This window comes from Ammospiza caudacuta, chromosome 1 (assembly GCF_027887145.1).
Source record: "Ammospiza caudacuta isolate bAmmCau1 chromosome 1, bAmmCau1.pri, whole genome shotgun sequence".
NCBI classification, from domain to species: domain Eukaryota; kingdom Metazoa; phylum Chordata; class Aves; order Passeriformes; family Passerellidae; genus Ammospiza; species Ammospiza caudacuta.
The window spans coordinates 125,387,785-125,403,206 of record NC_080593.1 but is presented as its reverse complement, the minus strand read 5'-3'; the positions used below and the strand labels follow the sequence as shown (position 1 = coordinate 125,403,206).

Genomic DNA, 15,422 nt, shown 5'->3' with positions numbered 1-15,422 from the left:
CCCTTCCTAAAGCAGCTCATGTTGTACATCTAGTTGAATTACCACTGCTTGCAAAATAAAAATCTGAAAGCAATTTGTAAAAGAAGCCTGTATTTTTCTATGTATGCATGTATGATTTGGTTGAATTCTATCATAAAACACTGACATATAAATCTTGCTTCTAAGAGTGCTTTCAGATATCCTTAACAGCTGTCAATATTACCCACAACAGCTCATAGTTCTGTGTAAAGTCATAAATAACTTTCTGCTGACTAATGGCATGCGTCCCAAAGTCCAGAAACCTTTGCCATAAACTGCAACCATCCACACTGCTATGCTCAATTTAAGAAAGTTTAGGAACTATTCACACTTGCTGAATGCTGTTGGCATGCAATATACTGAATAACTTACTGCCTGTAAGCCAGATTTAATTCTTGAACTAAGTAGATACTTGAGTAACAACAGGATTGTATGAAGAGCAGAAGAAATGCCTATAACTTTTAAAGAATTTTTCTTGAGAAGAAAAATCAAATCACTGCTCTATGCATAGGGCCTGTTTTAAGCAATTGTAGTAATCCACCAAGCTAAATTTTCAACCTCTTAATAATGTATAACAAAATATAAAACAGAGCTAATTTTTGATGGTTCACAGGATTTATAACTCTAACCAAGCATGCAAAGGAGCAAATAAAAACAAAGAAATTCTGTTTGTCTAAGAAGAGCTCCCATTCCTTTTATTGCTTTTGATTCTTCAAAACCAAAGTCCCTGTCTCAAAGATACTACAGCTTTGGTTACAGCATTAAGAGATTCAGACACATTTCTACTATGTAAAGCAATACATTCCATGTATGTGCCACATAATTCATTACTTATTTCTCTTTTAGAATATTAAAATGCAGCCTATTTGAATTTGGCATCTTCCAAAATACAACAAAAGCTTAGCTACAATTTAGTATCTATTTCCTTTCTAAAAGGTTAGAATAATTGGAATAACCTTCCTTTCTAACTTAGACCTTATAAAGACTTCTGAATATCCAGAAATTTTATATGAGGTAAGTTGGACTTAACCAAAGACTTCACCTTTCATTACAAAGTCTGCATTCCTCATATTTTTGGATCATCACAGCTACCTTACAGATGTAGGAGTTAGAGAAATATTTGACCTCAAGAGAATAAAATTACAATTTTACTTTGTCAAAAACCAGTATAGTTATCAGGCATAAATGCTTACTTCAGCTTTGCATCATGCAAATCAGTTTTATCTCGGGTTTAGAAAGGCACCAGTTCATTACTTTTAATCTGCAATCAAGATGCAAATTTGTTACTTTTAATCTGTAATCAAGCACTGACAGAAGAAATCAAATCTGAGGGAAACCTTCATCTACCCTGTCCTAGAAGGCTGTTTACCTCACTCTGATACTAATGATATAATCTACTTTTCTCCCACAGCATTTATATGGAGGGCATACCGGCAAGCTGGTGCTCATCAAGGACACACTTTTCTCCTCAGGAGAAACATTTTTGCAAAATAGATAAACCACACTGATTTTTAATACTCACTTCTTTACTGGCAACAACTCATCTGGCCTTCTGATGGTACTGTCTGTTTTTGTATCAGTGTCATAAAACCTTTGCACATCTCTTCCAGTTCGCAGAGGTGGGCCTAACTTGTCCATCTTACTATTAAAATATATAAAGGGGTGCTCATAAAGATAGTTCTATATTGCTATTCAAGTTATGCAAAAAAAGAAATTAAAAATACTCACAATTCAACAGTTATATTACCAAAGAAATCCCATTGACTTAAAAATAAAAAAAGAGTACAATTAGTTATCCAGCAAACAAAAAGGTTTCTTATTGCTTTGATGAGGAATGGATTTCATAGACACTGGATTTCATAGAGATTGGATTAGGTCTCCAATATATTATTTAAAATTCTTTTTCCAACAAAACACTAATGTCAGTTATTCTCAAACTCTGCACAATTTATTCACATTTGGTTTCTTTAAAGAACAGCTTCCATGATATGATACAGCTTTCCAGCTTTCATACAACACATCTAAAAAAGGGGGCTCATAATTACAAGTCACAATAAATTTAAACATTAGAAATATTTAAGAGATGCATAAGCGCAACTCTAGAACTAGCAAGAAGTAAAAATTCCTTTTTCTTTTTTTTTAAATTTGTAATAAGAATAGAAGACAGCCTGAAAGAAACCCATCTTTGTTTTAACAACAAAAACCTTATTCAAAATAGATAATACTATATACACAGCCAATAATTTAATACTTATTTTTTAGTATTATGGGTAACATTTCCAAACCAAAAAGAATAAATCAAAAATCAAATTTTCAAAACATTTTTAAAGAAAGGCAATCAACAAAATAATAAAAAAATCCCTCACATCATCATAAGGAAAACTTTTAGATTTTCAGAAATCGCAACTTAGATTGGAAAATCAGATCTTCAAGTTAAGTTCTGCATTTTTATCATCTAATCATCATAAAGTAAAACCTACAAATAGCATCCCAAATAGATGCTGTAGTTCAAACTAATTAACTCCTGTTTGACCCAATATATACTCTCTACATACTCCCAAGAAACTGAGAAGCAAGACTGAGGTCTTTGACACTGTAAGACACATACTCCAACCTAACAGGATTTTCTTAGTTATTTTTGAACTTAAATTATCAGCATAATTTGTGAACTCCAGGCACATACTGAATAGGACATCAAATAAATATCCTAGAAGCCATCATAATACTGTCAAAACAAAGCATTACAGTATTCTTTCACACCTTAACAAAACCAAAAAAAACAAAGGTGACAGCGCTCTCACATTCTGATGAAAAAAAAACGTGATTACAAGAATTTTTGAAATGCAAAGATCTTGAAGACAACTACTTACATATCTTGATTTCATTAAACAAAGTCCTGTAAGTTACGGTCTTCATAAAAGGAACAAACCGCTTTAAAAAGATAATGCTTTTAAAGGTTACAAATGCTTTATGGCAAACATGTAAGTGGAATTTAAAATTTACTGTTATTGATTTGGTGTGCTGCTCATATTATATTTCAGCTGTAAGACAGTAGTGGATGTATCACTAGCAGACATGATTCCCAGGAGGGAAACATTAACATTAAAATGTAGGTTTCATCCCCAAAATAAAACAAAAATTAAACATTAATTTCTAAGGGTTCATTTGCCATATTAAAAAATATAATTTCTAAGTCTCATTAAAAAAACCCAAACAAACATACCTGTTCACAAATGAAACATGTACAGACAATCTGTACACACAAAAGATCCCTGTCTGGCCACAAACAGTGTCCGGTTCTGATGGACAAAACAGTTTGCATGTGGGTGTGGGGTTCACCTGTTTGCTTATCCTTAGGTTAGGAAGAACCTACCCAAGTTTTTCTCCTGAACATCTGATTACTTCTGGCAGCCATATACCTCAAGAAATGTAAGACACCACTAACTTGTATACTGTAAAAAAATGCATGTCAAACTTTGCTTCATAACATGATATCAAATTATAAGCCTAATGACAGATAACTTATATAGAATTAATTTTCCTTTTTTCAGTTCTTCAAGATCAAAAGGATAAAAATCTATTTTCATCCAAATGAATGAAGATTTTCCTACCGACTACAACAGTCATATGCAACTCCTCACTCACTTCTGTATGACCCTGAAATGATGCCCTTATGCAACACTTTCATTCATACTGGAAGGACTGTCTGTGTCCTTTCTCTGTCCAGGCAGAAAAAGGAGAACTCAGCTGACACATCCTGATCTACTCACACAAAGCCTGACTGGCACTAGCACAGCTTATGTTGATGACACTGTACTGTGTTCTCTCAGTAGTTCTTCACTTGGGAAGCAGAATGGGAGAATTCAATTTTTTTTTAAAAAAAGGACAGTGCACAGTGAAAATAGCTTACAATAACTGAGGTCGTAAGTTAGGGTTTCACTCCTGCCTGTACACAGTAACAGTGCCAGCTGCTGCTGCGATGCTTCACACGAAGTTTACAGGCAGGGATTCAAAGCTAGGGTTCTACTCCCACCCGTATACAGTAAAAGTGCCTGCTGGGGCTGCTGCGGTGCTGCACACGAGCTTTACAGGCACGGATTCAAAGGTAGGGCTCCACCCCTGGCCGTGCACAGTAGAAGTGCCTGCTGCTGCGATGCTGCACACGAGGTTTACAGGCGAGGATTCATAGTTATGGTTCCACCCCTGGCCGTGCACAGACAAAGTGCCTGCTGCTGCTGCTGCGGTGCCGCACACGAGCTTTACAGGCGGTGGATGGGTAATTCCCAGCTCCCTCCCTGGACCGAGCTCTCCCGGCCCGGCCCGCGCTGCGCCAGCGCCACCTGGCGGGCGCGGGCGGCACTGCGCGCTCAGCACAGCGCCTGCGGCCGCTCCGCGCGTCCCTGCACGAATGGCGACCGCGGCCCCACAGAACGCAGTGGTGTCCTCATCACCCGGTACACAGAATTCATCCTTGATATTGCACAATAGAATTGCAATTGTTAAGCCCCTCTTCTACTACGTCTCTGGGAAAATCCAGAATTACAAGAATCTGGGCAAAGATGGAAGGTTACACACTAAAGTAATACCTCAAAAACCACCAAAAGTTACAGCTTCCCTTACTGCAAACTGCAGGAACTTGTCTCTTACAGCAAAACCTGAAATTTAACCTGGTCAAAATAACGTGTGTAGGCTCTTTAATATTTGTCAAGGAGAAAAGAAAAAGTGATTGATTAACATTCCATTTAAAAGATTGCCTTTAAAAATAACCCCACACAACACTGCTCAGCAAATTGTTTCACTATCAATTCAGAAGAGCACAACATCTTATCCTCCAGCATAAGCTCTGTCTGATTTCAGTGTAACAGAATCCCAAATCTCACACTAAGGCTTCATTCTACTGGTTAAATCATAAATGTAGTAAAAGAAATAGATCTTGTTTAATCCTACTGATGGGCAATGTTCAAAAGTTCTTCTATTTTAGAAAGTAATTCCAGCTGCACTTATCTATAGGCTAAATTGTAAGATGTTTTAGTGTTTAAAATCTGCCACTGCAGTATTAATTACTTTCACTCTCATGCAGGACATTGACTGTCAGTGTCTCTATCCCTGCTTTGGTAAAGTTCTGTAGGTATTTCAAGAGAACCATATATATTTCCCCTTCATGCCCCAATACTGAGGCAGAAGTTGAGATGATTAAGGTCAAAATTGTCACCAGTGACCAATCCAACAAATCTAACTTTCCCATGATGTAACTGGCTCCTACACCTCTTTGCTTCAATATAACTTCTGACAAATTTTTCCCCAGAAGTGAATACAATGAAGCTAAAAAAAGAAATGCCAGGTCATAGATGCAACACTTAGGAACCAGGCACATGTAACAGCCACCTGTGGAAGGTTGGTTAGTACAAGCAGCAAATGCCAGAAGGGTGAGTTGGAAAACAGAAGACAATAAGTTTTTCAGAAGGACTGCAGGCAGAAACACATTCATCACACCCATATTCTTTAAATGTCGAAATTGTGTAGGCAATTGAGGTTATAAGCCAAGCTAACACTTACTGTCTTTCAGCAGAGATCATTATCTGAGAGCTGTGCCAGCCAGAAGCCATCTATTTGTGCTTAGCAGAATGCATAAACAGGGAGAACCTGGGCAAACACCTCCCCAGCTGCTATTTGGCTTCATCATGTTACAGATTCTTCTCCAAGCAACAGTGGAGAAAATGGAAGACTACTGAAAACAAAGTCCAGTAGGCAAATGTGGAAAATTGCCAGACTTATTATGTCAAGATACAGAGATGCTGTGAGTTTCTGAATTCTGGGGAATTCATAAAGCTGAGCAAAACTGTGAGCTGAGTCACTTGCTAATCTTGCACTGGGCTCGAGCAAGGCTTAACAACTGAATGATGCCTGGGGTGAGGCAGAGGTCTCACAGCCCAGTGGTGTATTAGGGAAGCACAGGAGTGCTCCCAGACCTCAGTATCAGCCTCACTCCACCTTAGCCATCCACAACCAGCCTCTGTCACAAATCTGCTCCTTTGGGAAGATGATGTGAGATGGTAACATGCTGACAGGAGTAATGTCAGGCGGTCTTCACTGCTCCCTCACCTGGGTGGAGGATGATGCTGAATTATTAGGGATCTGTGCTGCCTTTGTTACAACCAATTCAGCCAAAAGTATCCAAAGATAATTAATACATTGGAAAAATGCACCCAGCAATATGAAAATGAGAAAAAAGCTGCTTCTCCACCAACTAGGATCACAGTAACTGGTAACAATTATATTTGACTACAGTAATACCTCCACTTTTCCAAAAAGTCTAAAATTGGTATTTGAAATCCTCCATTTTTAGAGTATGAGAACATGACCTTACTTCATAGACAATGGCCTTGCTTCTCTCTCCCCTCCCCAAAGCAGGGATGACTCTTTGGTAAGGTTTGTGCCTCTGGCTGCATCAACAGTATAGCTGGGAACAGTTATACAACATTTTGGAGATCTACTTCATTTATCACCAGCAATCTAACAAGAGTCAATGATCTGCTGCTTCAATAAGCTACATTATTTGTGAATCTGGAATTGTATAAGTTCTTATTGAACATAACTAGCCACAGTGCCTAACGGGTTACAATCAGAAATGAAGCCACGCTGCACTCAGCCCCTCTGATCTCTGAGGAATAGATGGAACACAAGGGTGTTTATTTTCTACCAAATTTCATATGTTTATTGCAACACAAATGACTGGTAAAATTACATAGAACTTCCTTATTAACAAGTGAAGATCAAAATTGCTGCATCCTCACTGACAAATACAGACTTCAATTAGGAACGTTCAACAAGAAAAAACCCTTCCCAGACAGCTGGGTTACACTACTGGATACAGAAACATTCCTTCAAATTATTCCAGCTGACTTTTTTTACTGTGGTTTGCAGACCTGCTTGTTTGCCACTCATCAGTAGGTGCTAATTCAACTTCTAAAAAATGGAGAAACAAAGAAAATCACTGAGCAAGGGGCTGGGATTTTCTGACAGTCACAGCATAGATGCCTACAAATGGTAGTGAAGCTGACTAAAGACTAGTGAGACACCAGGAGAGGGGGGAAATAAAAAAAGAAAGATATCTGTCAACCTTATGAACTCTACTTGTGACCTGTGTCTGAAAGAGTGATCATGATTAGACAGAGCAGGGAGGGACAGAATTGAATGCTGATCTGACAGGGCATTAGGAGGGAAGCATGACAGAGCTGTAAATTCATATTCATGCATAACCTGTAAAATTTAAGAGTGATAAATTAAAAATCTCTAGTTTTATGTAATTGCTGTCCAACCCCACGAGTTTTCAAAATGTCCTTTTTCTTCCTCATGAGCTTAAAACACTGGTTTTCTTCACATTATACTGTCTTCATCAATTGGATACTCATTTTTATAGAAATAAATCTTTTTCAATCACCAATGTTATAATTGCAATCACTTCTATGTTTTGTGTTTTCAGTGCTCCTTGGTGCTCCTCAACAATTTCTCTTCAATGCCCTCCACAGATTTCTCTATGAGATTCTGTGAAATGTCTACCCCTCCCGCAAAGCATGAGTCACAGCCTTGATCACAACAGCACTTACACTGAACAATAATAATCTCCATGTAGCACTCCTTGCTGCTGTAAGTGCACTGGTTTTCTCTTATTTGTGCTCACTAATTTGTTGCCTCTTAGGAAAGGGAAAAGAGAAAGCCTCCATCCTTTTGTGCTAAGAAAGAAGATCCTGTCACAATTGCCTTCTAGTCTATGGCAGAAACCTCTTTCTTATATTTCCATGCAGTGTAGGAAATTATGCCTAATATTTTCTCCTTTCTTAAGACTCTTCACTTTTACCGACAAAAAATTCATTACTCCAATCACATCTGCCTATTCTTTCATTTTTAGTATATTTTATTTTTATCGCTTGACCACCTTTGTTGTTAAATCAACTTGATAAAACCTTTGACTTCTCCAATGTTCCTTAAATATTAGCTGTATTTACAGATAAAGAATAAATGCAAAACACTGTACTTCCAAAGCTCATAGGAAAAAAATAAAAAGTAAGTGAACCAAACCATAAATATTTCTAAAACTAGAACAACATAAACATGAAATAAAGGACAAATGACAACATTAGATGGAACTCACCCTGCCTGTGGGTTCACCGCTCCTGGTGAGTTTTTATGACCTGGTGATAATGTCTGAATTTTGCTCCCACTGGATCCAGATGAAGACAGTGCTTTACTTGAAGAGACACCTTGCAGTTGAAAAGCAAGCACAAAAATATAAGAAAATGTAAGATTTTGCTGCTGAAATGATACAATTTATTAAAAAACATTTTAATTGCAAAATTCCTAACAAGAGTTTTAGAAATACAGAGGTGTGAGTCAGTATCAAGATAATACAAAAAGAAAATGTTTCATGAAATGTATAGAAAATAGGTAATTGAGATATAGTATTTTATTCTAAGAAAAGATACTGTATCACAATTACTTTGCTCAGGAAAAAAGGGGGAAGAAAAGTCCAAGTATGTACAAACAGAACATGCTTGATATCTGATATCTGAAACCCAAATTAGACTGCTGTTTGCATCATTCTAATATACACGCCTTGACTATGTATTTTCACCAATTTATGATCACATTCAGCAGACAAATCAGTTACAGAATTAAGCATGAGAGAGATCAGTTTTTGATACAATCATGCATTACTACTCCAAAAGATTTTTCATACTCAATTCAGAAAAAAAAAATAAAAAGACCTGGTATATAAACCAGAATCCTAAGTGCTCAAGAGTCTTTTTAGACAGATGACAATCAATGCCCCTTCCAAATTTATTTTAAATGAGATTTTACAGACCACTATATCAAATAAACAATCAATTTTTACTGCATAGTTTGAGAATTATTATTTAGAAAAGACATGGAACACTTCATAACATCCATTTCATACCTACAACAGTTTTGCTAACACCACTTGGCTGTGGTAAGCGTGACGATGGTGATGGTGTTGATCCTACAGAAGGCATCTTCTTAACTGGAGCAGGTTTGTACTGTAACAAAATACAACCTAGAAATTTAAGCAATTAAATCAAGCTATCTCTATAACACAACAGGTAGTTCTTTCAGGTACTGTGGGAGAACAGAGGATGATTTCCTACCAGATAACCTGTTTCTGGTATGGGAACATGCAAACGGTTTCTGATAGTCTGTTTTCTAATACCTACAGATGATACTAGCAGGAAACATTCCCTAACTTAGTGGCTTTGTTAAGATTAAAAGTATCATCTCATTGCAAATTAATTAATTAATTAATAAAAACCAAAGCGAATACTCAAAGGTAGAATTATTTTTGTCTTTCAAAAATCCAAATCTTACTTTCACCTGTGTGGTCCGGACCAGTCCCTGCACTAATTCAAAATACTGTGTAATACATGTGAATCCCTCTAAAGTCTCTAATTAACCACTATACTGCTGTCAGTTGTCCTGTAGTCAGGTACCTTTGTCTGCCCCTTAAGCAAGTCTTCAACTGAATTTAGAAACTAGCACAACAGAAATTCAACTTCCTTTACAAAAACTGCATCTCTCTTTCCTCCTGCTATCCTTACCTGACATTTGAACATTTCTCAATTACATTTATGACTGGTTTTCATTTGCAACTGCTGCCATCTGACTTATGGATCTCTGCAGTTTAAGAAAGCAAAAGCCTCATTCGTGCTTAGTGTCTAATTTCAGAGAGTGCAAATAATAAAATTACAGAATGAAATAGTTCATTCTTTTTAAAAGCAGCACACTATTTAACCAGCTTAATTTGCTATTGAATGCAAGTTACAAGTTAAGAAAAGTGTTTTAGCTCACCTGAGTTCGAGCAGGAAGCTTCCCTTTGGCATCAGCTGCCAATTTCCCCTTATTGGTAATACGTGCAGCTTGCTCCTTACAGAAATTGATGTGCCTGTCAGCTGCATTTTCATTAAATCTCCTCTGACAGTATGGACACTGAATGTAATCTTAAAAACATAGAAATATAACATTAATAATCTGTTTTTAAAATGACAGTGTTTTAAAGTCTTTTAAAGACCAACCTCCTCTCCAGGGGAAATGATAGCTTTTTGAATCTGAAAATGAAATACAGATTGCTAAGTAAAAGCATATTCTGATTTGATGGATAAGAGTAGCTGAGGATTAGAAATAACCTAAGCAAAATCAGAAACACTTTAAGTGATGCTATTGTGCAGAGAAGGTAGCCAAAGAGGTAAAGGGACATGGCACAGAGATCAGCTGGAAGGAAGTAGAGAAGAAGCTAAACAAACAAGCAATCAAAAATTTAAAGAAATTATTAACAGTTCTGTTTGTTCAAGATACAGGAATACATTAAAACCTTTCCCACACAAGCAGCAAAAGACAACAAATCTGTTTTTTCTGACAAACTTGAAACAACTGAGAAATACCAACTGCAATACTGGAAGTGATCATTATAAAAAAAATTAGAAATTTAACAAATAAAGAGAATCAGAAGAAAATCAGCCAAAATAAGGAGCTATCTCTAGAGAGATGCAAAAGAAAGTAACAGGTGGCCATGTTACTTCTGCAAGATTAATTTAGTCACATTGCAAACAGCATTACACACATGAATCTTACTCTCATTGGGGATAAAACAGAAAGAGCTACAGAAAAGCTTAATATATTAAAAGATACATAATCTGTACACTGGAAATACACACCTTAAAATACAGTGCCCTTGGAAAATGATATGTTTGGACTACAGTTTCAGACAACTGTGTATTTCAGTGCCCAGAGATATAAATGCTGTATGCTTAGATTAGACCATTCAAAACCATGCAAGCATCAAAAAAGCTTGACACCAGCAAAGCAGGGTAAATTAATGTGTTTCTAGGTCATTTTAGAAATGTATTGAAGAAAATGAGATGAAATCCAACAGTCACTGCCTCCAAAATTACAATTAGATATCATAAAATCTAAAATAAGTTTTGGATTACATGTTACTAGTCCAAATGCAGATCAGGCTTAAATACTTGTTCCTTTAAATATTTATAAACAGTTTTGAGTAAGTTAAATGATGTAATGGCCACCAAACCATGAACTGTGACCCAAGAAGTGACCCAAGCTAAGGACAAAGGAAGAACACAGAGAAGTGACAGCACGGGAATCTCATGGGGTAACAACAATAATTTTTTATTTATTTATTTTACATATATTCTGCTACTGTCAGAACACTTGAACATCAACTATACCTTAGGAGACAAAAAATCCAGAAACAGAACTGTAATAGATATGTAGTTAAACCAAAATTATTCAAAAGAAACAAAAAAAAAAAAAAAAAGGAAAAAATAAAAATAAAGCAGCTGTGAAAGCCCTTAGATAATATGCCATTATTGGCTAATGCACAGCTCAATTTCCGCAGAAAACTTTCAAAGCCCACAAATGTATCAGACTAGAGAGGATGAAGGTATACTTTCAGGAATCAGGAATTGTATCATCCTTTTGTAAAAACATAGTGCCAGTCAGACACTTTGCTCTCTGAAAGTACTGCTCATACTGTCCAGAAGAACCTCTAGGATTCAATGTAAGCTTTATAAAACAAAAATTAATCAAAATAAGAGGGCAGTACACATACAGTCAAGTTCAGGGTGACTTAAGGTCCTTCTTAACCTGAGGCCATTCTGCACTTTCTCAGAAAAAGTGGAAGAGGAGATGAAAGATGCAGCGATACTTGCCAGCTCAGAGCAGTTAAGTAGAAAGTATGAATATGAGACTCTTTCCATTAAAAGGAAAAAGACTTGCTGCTTATTAGAAACAAGTGTGCCCAAGACAGAGCTGAGTAGGAGAGGAGGGATACACATGTTCACAATCTTCCCACTCTCCTACATGATAAGTAGAAAAGGAGCATCAGTAGCTGCTCCTGCTCTGTTTGTAAGAAGAATATGCACTGATCATTTTGTGCATGGTCTCTTCATTCCTGGTTTCCTCTTCCTAAGTCTAGCCCACTGCAGTGGATTGAAGCAAGGAGACTAACTACAACTAGACAGATTATAGATATGCTTTATAAATTATTAACGATTCTTTCCATGATCAAGCCTTGTGATTCTCATCCAGAAGCATTTCCAATTGGCTTTAAGATGGCTTTACTTTTTAAAATTAGTTATATGGTTTTTCAGGATGGTGAGTACAGAATGATGAATAATACATCCTCTTAGAATGAATGCATCATTACAATCCTAATGCTGGACTAACACATCTTCTGCAAAGAAACAGGGTAGGGAACACTTCACACCCTCACTTGACCACAGAGATAGGCAGAAGCAAACACATGTTTTTTTCCAATCCTGCTGGAAATAGCCACTCAGCTAATCAAATGGTTTAGCTCTTAGGACAAGAGGAAGATATCTATTCTTCAGCCTATTATCATATCCCAGAAGTTAAATGAAAGGTGTGTTTCCTTCTCATTCACATCAAACTGCTTGAACACTTTACCCAGGCTCAGTTCAAAGATACCCAAGGACTGTCCTGCCCTTGCTAACTCCACACATCTCACATACCAAAAACACACGAGGCATTAAGGAATACACTGCATACATTAAACTAAATGTGAATTCAGCAAGAAATGGCAGAGATTACATTTGAAAAACACAAAAGTGCATTCCCACAATGTAGATATGTTGTGGGTGTCAGTTAATCAAAAGGGCAATCTGCTACTGCTGTAAGCACAAACAAGGTATTAAACAATTTGTCCAGCCTATGATGTACAAGACAGTAGCAAGCTGCAAATTGGCCCCAGCTATCTTTCCACACGTTAAAAACAAACTCATGGGCTTTGAAATCTACACAGGGTGTGAGCCAGCCAGACCCAAAGTCACAATCCAGCATCTGCACAGGGATAGTAAGTCATCTTCAAGAACCTGTGAATGTTGCATTCCAACAAATTTGTTTTCAATTCAAACTTCTTCACATTAACTTAAAAATCTCTAAGGAACTTGACTGTTTTACATACCGGGGTCATATGATGGTGGAGGTGGTGGAGGGAGTTTTCCACCGTCTTTGAGATTCAGTCCTTTGGCTGCTCGTATAGTTGCTATAAATTCCTCATGCTTTCGTCTCCAGTTAGAAGGTTTTTTGGGTGGTTCTGGCTAAGAGGCAAAAAAAAAAGCTTTCTCTATTTGAAGTTTTTACTTGAAGCTAAGTATGCACCTTATTTTAGCACATAACATCATAGTTAAGATTTCTTCCAAATCTTAGTTGATCTAATTAACACGAACTGCCAGCAGAAATAAGTCTTACTAAAATGCATACATAGTATGCCTAAAATGCTCATATTCAGAGTAAATTATAACATACCCGTGGCTTAAGAGGTTTTACTGTGGGAATGTCAGTTCCTTCTGCTCTCTGTCGGCTGGAATCGAATGTCTTCCTTTTCTTGGCAGAAGTTTTTTGGCAAATGGGTCCATGCTTTTTCTGTAAGCAGAAGCGAAATAAAAGGAGAATACAGAAATTAGTTTTGAAAACAGAACTTATTAACACATTATTTCCCTCTTTCTTGATAAAAATATTAGCAAAAAATCCCCAACTCTTGATGAATAAGCTCAGACTGTTTTCCCTCAAACATTTATGCCAGCCACTACCTTTAAAACAGAACTACAGGAATTCACAGATGTATATAGAGAGTCACAAAACCACACGTGATAATGAAGAAATGTTGAAGGCATCTACATTTGCTCCTTACACATAAAAAACTGATGATAGGTAGGCAGCTTTTGGTGGCCATTTGAGTGCAAAACAAATCCCAGGTGTCTGAAATTCATATTCACATTTAAGGAGACTGATTTCTATTAGCAATGGAGATGACAGCCATGGAAATGGCAAACAAAACACTTCATTTACTAGCTGAGACTTAAAACTACAGAAGACAAGGATTGATTCTGTAATCCTAGAAAAGATGCTTTTAGAGGCATGTATTTCATGTCTCTAAAAATGATGGGATCTTAAAAGAAAATTAAACCCCTTCTAAGGAGCTTCAAACCTGAGCCAACTGGAATCAGTAATTACTTGGGAGGGGAAAAAACACAAAACCCCTACCAAAACAAAGCACCTAGAACCATTTTATTTAGCTATAGTAAGCCCTGCTTAACTTTCGTATCAACTTATCAAATCTAAAAGACAACAGGGCTCACACCACTTACCAGCGCTGCTGGAAAGAAAGTTCTTCCACAAATCTTACATGGCAACAGATCTCCAGTTTGCACTGCAACCTCACCTTAAAAATAAAACATACTTCTTTAAGAAAATTTGATTAATGACTAAACATTATTTCAAAAAATGCTAACCTCATATACACTTAGCCATAATAACATTTGTTACTGTAACACTATACATCCTTTGACTTGTGCAGAGGCTATGCAGATGAGAAAGGCAAAAATTATACCAAAGTCTTTAGGTACTTTTGGAAGCTGTCAGGCCCAGCAACACGTTACCAGCAATTCTGTTGACTTATAATACATAACTCCCCTCCCTTAAAAGAATGCATATCAATATGGAACTAAAAAATCCCTTGTAAGTCCCAAAGACAGCTCAAATACACATCAAGAATAAAGCTGGTTAGTGGGTATTTCTGTGCCTTTGGAAAAGATCAAATTTAGTATCAAATACAGAAAGGACACATTCCATTATTTATTTTGCTCTACTAAGACAAACTATTCCACTTTCCCTGGTAAAGAAAACAGTCCTGATGCTGTTTTTACTATATATTTTATTCAGATTATTACTGATGGTTTACAGAAGTATTTCTGATGCTGCTATTCAAGCATTGGTAACAAAAATGTAAACAGTACATTTGACATACAGCAGATCCACAGAACCAGACAAAAGACCAACAAGTCTAAGTATCAAGACCTGTGCAAGCAAATATATTTATATGGCATGCATTATGCAACAGAGTTGTGGCAGAGACAAAAAACTGCAGGGCTTCCCAATAAAAGGCATCTATTATATCTAGTAGAATACCAGAGGAATACAGGGATGTTTTTATATCATGTATACATCAAGAAAGAAGCAGTAAATTTGGATTATGTTTGAGATGTACTAGTAGCTTTCTCTGTACTCAATCTGACTATGGCAGACAATAAAACTGCCTCTATTAACACCACATTAAAATAAAACCACTGCAAATTGACTTGTATTTTAGGTGAAGCAGCATCTTAAACTAACAAAGTTATTAACATAGCAATGTTCAATCATTTCATCAGCTTTTTTTCCCAGCTTCCCAGTACAAAACTGTTTTCCATCTAAACATATACACTTGCTAACTAAGTGTATGACCAGTCCTAAAAAGTGAATCATTTAATTAAATACTTCAAAGCAAACATTCAGGCAGCCATGTTTCCCACTGA

At 36.7% G+C, this 15,422-nt stretch overlaps 1 protein-coding gene across 1 annotated transcript in view; it reads right to left on the bottom strand.

The window, feature by feature from the left end:
• Nucleotides 1-15,422, bottom strand: part of ZC2HC1A (zinc finger C2HC-type containing 1A) — a 38,366-nt gene that overhangs the window by 9,152 nt on the left and 13,792 nt on the right. Inside the window, exons 3-8 of the mRNA XM_058806690.1 lie at nt 14,217-14,290; nt 13,375-13,491; nt 13,031-13,166; nt 9,880-10,028; nt 8,975-9,074; nt 8,171-8,279 (exon numbers count right to left, since the gene is read on the bottom strand). Coding sequence (XP_058662673.1) covers nt 8,171-8,279; nt 8,975-9,074; nt 9,880-10,028; nt 13,031-13,166; nt 13,375-13,491; nt 14,217-14,290 — 685 coding nt within the window. The remainder of the gene's footprint in view (nt 1-8,170; nt 8,280-8,974; nt 9,075-9,879; nt 10,029-13,030; nt 13,167-13,374; nt 13,492-14,216; nt 14,291-15,422) is intronic.